The sequence below is a fragment of the Tupaia chinensis genome, unplaced genomic scaffold (assembly GCF_000334495.1).
Source record: "Tupaia chinensis unplaced genomic scaffold, TupChi_1.0 Scaffold144031_1, whole genome shotgun sequence".
NCBI lineage: Eukaryota > Metazoa > Chordata > Mammalia > Scandentia > Tupaiidae > Tupaia > Tupaia belangeri.
Window position 1 is genome coordinate 591,350 of NW_006203883.1, and position 5,932 is coordinate 597,281.

The window sequence follows — 5,932 nt, forward strand, 5'->3', positions numbered from 1 at the left end:
TAGAGGAATGAGTGAAAAATGGGACCAGTGTTGCAGTCTGTGACACCATGTCAGGGCCTTGCACAGTGCTTGGCATATACTCAGGGTTTAATAAGGTTGCTTTCCATCTCTTTACCCTCCTACTTGCACAAACACAAACTCATTTACAAAATCTTGCTGTCCTTGAACGAGTTATTCACTTTCCTGTTCCTGCATTTTTGTATGAGATACCCTACACTTGGACTGCTTTTATCCCATTTTTCTGTCTACCCTGACTCTTCATAGCTGGAGTGAGCCAGAGCTTCCTCTCTGTTAATATAGTTCTGACACTCGGCATTGTGTTTGCATCTTGTCAGGTGTCTACTCCCCTTATTCTGCCTCATCCCACTCTTTCTTGCCCCTAGCTTCCTCTGGGACAGCAATCATATATTCTCTGTCACCATACTGTACCAAGTCTGGCACATGTTAGATTCATTCCTTAAAAGTTTATTTCTCCCATGAGAAAGATAGCATTCCCAACAAGCTCCAGATCCCAGGCGTGTGCCCACCATGCTCAGGCACGTCCTGCTGTGTGAACCCAGGGTCTCCCACGTGGGTCAAGTTGTGTTATCATTGCACCACTGTCTGGTTCCCTCGGTGGGTTCTTAATATGCCATTTGTAAGCATGTTAATAGACTGTTCTATATATATCAATTTTTGTCTTTGAGTTTAAGCTAAAAATAATTCATCTAAATCAATACACAACCATGCATGCTGGTTTTAAAATAAAGTATGGAAACAAAAGCTAAGATTTGTACAGCATAGCTCTTGGCTTAATGTCCTAGTTGAGAAATCAAGCAATCATAGTTCTTCCAATGAAAATAAGCCTACAATTGTTTTCAGGTAATATATTGTGATCAAACCTGCCAGAAAACACACTGGTTTGCACATAAGAAAATCTGTAAGAATCTGAAGGATATTTATGAGAAGCAACAACTGGAAGCTGCCAAAGCCAGGAGCCAAGAGGAGAATGGTATGTGTCTAAATCCGAGCCTGGGCTGGCCCCTGGTGCAGCAGTTCAGCCCTGTGCATGGGAGCCAGATCCCACGTTGCTGACTGCGATTCCAGTTCTTTCAACAGTGGCTTGAAAAACACACGAGGCGTGTGTGCATGCATGCCCAAGGTCCTGACAGAAGGGAGGAAGGGAGGGGAAAGGACTGCAGCGTGACTGCATCTCGCGGCAGGGTGGGAGCTGGGACGGGTGCTTTATCTCTTTTCCTTAGGTGAGCACATTTGCTCTCTGGCAGTTGAAAAAACATTTAAATGAGCTCTTCTGCTTCTCAGTGGGGAGAAGGATGATACAAGACATTAACACAGAGCAGTCCGGAAGTAAGTCTCTGGGGACTAGGAAACTCAGAGGTGACCAACCTAAGGACTACACTTAAACCCAAATATGTCCCCATTTTGAGTCATTAGAATAGTGCGTAGAATACTCAGTCCAGACATCACTTGAAAACAAAGAAATGAAATTCCGAGGAGTGTAGTTATTCCGCACTCCACATTCTAACTCCGGAGACTGCCGTGGAACCTCGCTCTTTCAGTAGGTTTTCACATACATTTTGTTCATGTAGGAGCTTAAGGTCTTGACTAGGAAGTAATTATATTTTCCCTAATGGCTAGAAGATGTTAATGTTGAAAGGCTTTCAAGTTTTTAATTAAACTTCAAAACTAGAGGTAAAGTTATTGAATATATTTACAAATGATAGATTATCCTGTTGAGCTAGTGTACAGATGAAATTTCCACAAGTGTTGGAACAGTGAATTCCGTACTGTGTCTCTCTGCGTACTCTGTGAGGGTCTGTGACTGATTTTCATCGGAAACAGTGAGACGCTTTAGCAATGACTCTCCTTGCTGGGGAGAACCACCCTCACCCCCACAGCCTTCCCCTGAGAATGTACGTTCTGGGGAAGTGTATGTGGTTTGACAAAATTGGCTAGGTGACTTGGATGCTAAGTATTTATAGCTCTTCCTTTCAAGAGACTATGTCCCCTTCACCACTGGTTGAGAAACTTAGTGGGGTTTGGATGATCTGTACAAAGATGAGCCATTTATTGTTAAGAGAGAAGACAGATTTTCAGACTGCCATGCCTTCTTTAGTTTTCTCAGTGACACTTTGTTTTTTAAAATTGTTTTATTTCTTCCATGAGAGAGAGAGAGAGGGAGAGAAAGAGAGACATTCCTCACCAGGTCTCTGCTGCCATCCACTGTTAGTCTTAGCCAGCCCAGATCACAGGCATGTGCACACGGTGCCCAGTGTACACAGGGAGGCTCTGGGACAAGAACCGGGGATCCTCCCATGGAGTCCAGTTGTGTTACACTGTGCCACCATATGGATTACCTACACAAGGACACGCTAATTAACAGGAAAGCTGTATTCAAAAGCAGATTTTGTCAAATCCAAACTGATTACCCTTGTTTAGAGGCTGACTTAGGAGTCACAGGCCTGAGTTCAAATTCTGGTTCTGTTTTAGAAGTTGTGAAACTTAGAGCGAGTTGCCAAACCTCTCTTGTCAGTTTCCCCAGTTGCAAGGTAATAATAGTAATGACCATAGAGATAATCATCTATTCGTGTAGTTGCGATGAGGATGGAATAAGTTAATTCTTATAAGCATCTGAAAGAGTCTGGCACATGGAGGAACAAAGTAACTTTTTCTTTTTATCAGATGGCAAACCCGATGTCAATTCTAATTGCGTTAATGAAGAACAACCAGTGTCTGAAACCAGTATCTCCCAAGAGGATTCCAATCCTAAAGATTCTGTGGAAGGAGAGAAAGAATGTCTTGGAAGTGAGGCTGGGTTGGAAGGCTTTCAGGATGCTCCTGCAGGTCCACGGGCCTCTGAAGAGTGAAAGCCACAGCAGGTACCAGCATGGGTGGTCCTCACCCTGGCAGGTAGCTGGGAAACTCATGCAAATGCGTCCTCATGCCTCAGGTGACCTGTGTGCACCACAGCTGGAGTCCACACTTCCTAGAGCAGCCGCTGTCAAACCATGCTCAGTCTACCCTGCCCGCCTTGCCTATCGATTTCTGTTGTATAAGTGAACAGATAGTCCCCCCCAAATTGTTTTCTATCAAAATAAAGGAAAGACATTTCTATTACTTTTCTGAGGCTGGTTCCACAGAGGTCCTCAAAGGAAAATAAATCGTCCTAAGAAATACAGGCTAAAGGGAACAAAGGGACAAGCTGAACAGGTGTGGGAGAGAGATTTTTCAGGAAAGAAAAATTTTATAGCCACAGAGCTGGGTATTTAGGAAAACTGTAACTTATATGTGAATAAAGTGCATCTAAATAGCATTGACAGTAGTGAAGTTCTTACTAGGAGGTAATACAAGGAAGAAATGCTGTACGTTAAAGAACTTTTGCCCTCGCTCAGCTTGCTGTTGTTTTACGTAGAAACTATCCAGAACTATGCAGAGCAGTCTGAACCCTGTAGTTCGGCAGTGAAATGCTGTCTCCAGTGTCTGCAACTTCGGAAGTGTCAGGTACACTCAGAAGGCACTAAGGCCTAGCCAGCTTACTTCAGCATGTACATTAGAAAAGACACTCCTGAAATTCTTCCTTAAATAATGGGTAAGCTTATCGTGTACATAATTATTGTAAAACTAATTCACGTGCCATGCTCCACCTACAAGGCTGACTTTGATCTTCCTGTGAGCTTTCTGCAGGGTTCTTCCTGTCCAGAACAGGGATTGGTAACTGTCACTTACAGAGTGAACCAACATCAGTTTTTAGTATCTACAGTATTTAAACAGCTAGCGTGTGATGTCTGAAGATAACGCTGTGTTTCAAAGTTTCTTGTGTTGATTTTAAAATAAATTGTGCCTACTAAGACGAACACCTCATCTTGTTTCATGATTGATTGCTGTGGAGGTGGCAGATATTAGAAAACTGAACCAATAGTAGGGAACTTAGCAAATATGGAAGAACGAGGAAGTCTTTATTTTTAATATGTGCAATTGCAGATCAGAATGACTGCAAGTCTTCCCTCACTTTGCCGATCAAGTTCTTCTATCTTGTTGATCCTCATCTTCCTTATATTCGATTGTTTTTATCCCAGTCCCAACACACAAACCTTCGCACACACCCTATTCCATGCCACTCCCGGCGACTTCATGTTAATACGTTTAATGTTAAGAGTTAGCGCTGCAGGAATTCTGTGGGCAGATTGTCTGAACTTGCCAAACCTATCTTCTCTTGGCAAAATACAGTGATTTATCAAAATACCTTGTCTACATGCTAAGAAACATTTATTTCTAAGTAGTAAAAGAGTCCTCCCAGGCCTCCCTTTCCCAAGGTTCCCTGATTTATAATGACTTTATGTATATGTTTGTGTTATCATTCTCTTCCGTTTCTTCACTTCCCTCTCTGCCACATACTGTGCTGGGCTCTGACCAAAAAAAGCAAAGAAATAGGAAAACAAAGATATGGCAACGTACAGGTAATTTCTTCTTTTATTGAAACAAATTGCTGTTACGAATTAGAACACCAGTAGATCCAGCTGGCATAATTAGGAACATTAAACTTGGACAAAGAATTCAGGCATATGCCATATCAATATCATATTTTTTCTCAGGTGTGTATGTTAGGTGACAGAATAGGATTTAAGGCTGTGGTCTCGTAGCTAAGGGAGCCAGATCCCAAGTGACAGACTACTGTTCGAATTCTTGCCCTGGCAGCTTGAGAAGACATGCCAGCAGTTCGTAGGTGCCCCACATCCTGAAAGGATGGAGAAATGGAGAAGGAACTGTGGCATGACCACACCCCATTGTAAATTCATGTACCCTCTGGTGAATGCATGTACCCTCTGGCAATACAGACATAATTTTAAAAAAAGAAAAAGAGAAAATGGGGTTTTAAAAAATGGGGTTAATTCTTTTCTAATTCTTTTGGTTGTCACAAATCATCATCAAGGGCCAGTGAAGGTAGCCAAATAAAGCTGAGCTGCCTTGTTTGAGTCCTGGACCTAAAGACTTGAAAAAATGCTGAGTGTGCATATGCATGCCCCAAATCCCATCAGGATGCAGAGATGGAGGAGAAAGGATTGTGGCGTGATGGCGTTTCACTGGGATACTTTCTCTTTCACTCTGCCTCTGGTGAGTACATGGGCCTTCCGGCAATTTTAAAAAAAATAAATAAATAAAAACAGCAGGTGATCATTCTTGTTATTTTTTTTTTTCTTTCCATGTTGAAGTGTTTTCAGTATGCCATCAAAATCTTCTCTTAAACAAAAATAGGGTATTTAGGAATATTAAGGTGGAGGCCAAAGAAAGGTACAACAATGATGTGATGCCCTGCAAGGATTGATGCACATGGGAGGGACCCCAGTTTTTGTCCTAGGGACTCCTCATCCTTGCCAGGTGAGTGTACTTGTGTGCCCATGGTCTGCACTGGCTGGGGCTGGGAGTGGGTCATAGTATGGCAACCCTGTTGGACGTGCTTCTCTCTCTCTAATGGAAGAAATAGATTTTTTAAAAATATATTTTAGGGACCAGCAGGTGGCGTGGTGGTTAAGGTGCTAGACACTCCCACATGGCTGACCAGGGTTCAAGTCCTGAATCTGGTTGCTTGCTTTCTCACTTTCTCTCTCTCACTGTCACCCTCTGTCTCTCTTTGGTCAAATTAAAATAAATAAATAAATGAATAAATAAAATAAATAATTATTAAAATATATATGTGTATATATTTTAAAAGAATATTAAATTGAATTGTTTTTGATTCAATATGTAATGATAATAGCTATGACTGAAAGTCATACAATCCTTAGTTATCTTGTTTACTGTTCACAACACCCCTATAAATTAGACTATTTTTACCTCAGAGCACAGATGAGGAAATTGAATTCTAAAGAGGTTATCTATTATATTCAAAAGTGTAGGACGGAAACTCTAAGGTCTGCCATTTTGACTCTTAATA

General features: G+C 41.7%; 1 protein-coding gene across 2 annotated transcripts in view; it reads left to right on the plus strand.

Annotated features, from left to right (window-relative positions):
* The window catches only part of ANKMY2 (ankyrin repeat and MYND domain containing 2), a 46,187-nt gene extending 42,333 nt beyond the window's left edge, over window positions 1-3,854 (plus strand). For both annotated transcript variants that reach the window (XM_014583090.2, XM_006165789.3), the window contains 2 exons: window positions 862-991; window positions 2,683-3,854. In XM_014583090.2, coding sequence (XP_014438576.1) covers window positions 862-991; window positions 2,683-2,867 — 315 coding nt within the window. In that variant the 3' untranslated portion in view covers window positions 2,868-3,854. The remainder of the gene's footprint in view (window positions 1-861; window positions 992-2,682) is intronic.
* The last annotated feature ends 2,078 nt before the right edge of the window (window positions 3,855-5,932 follow it).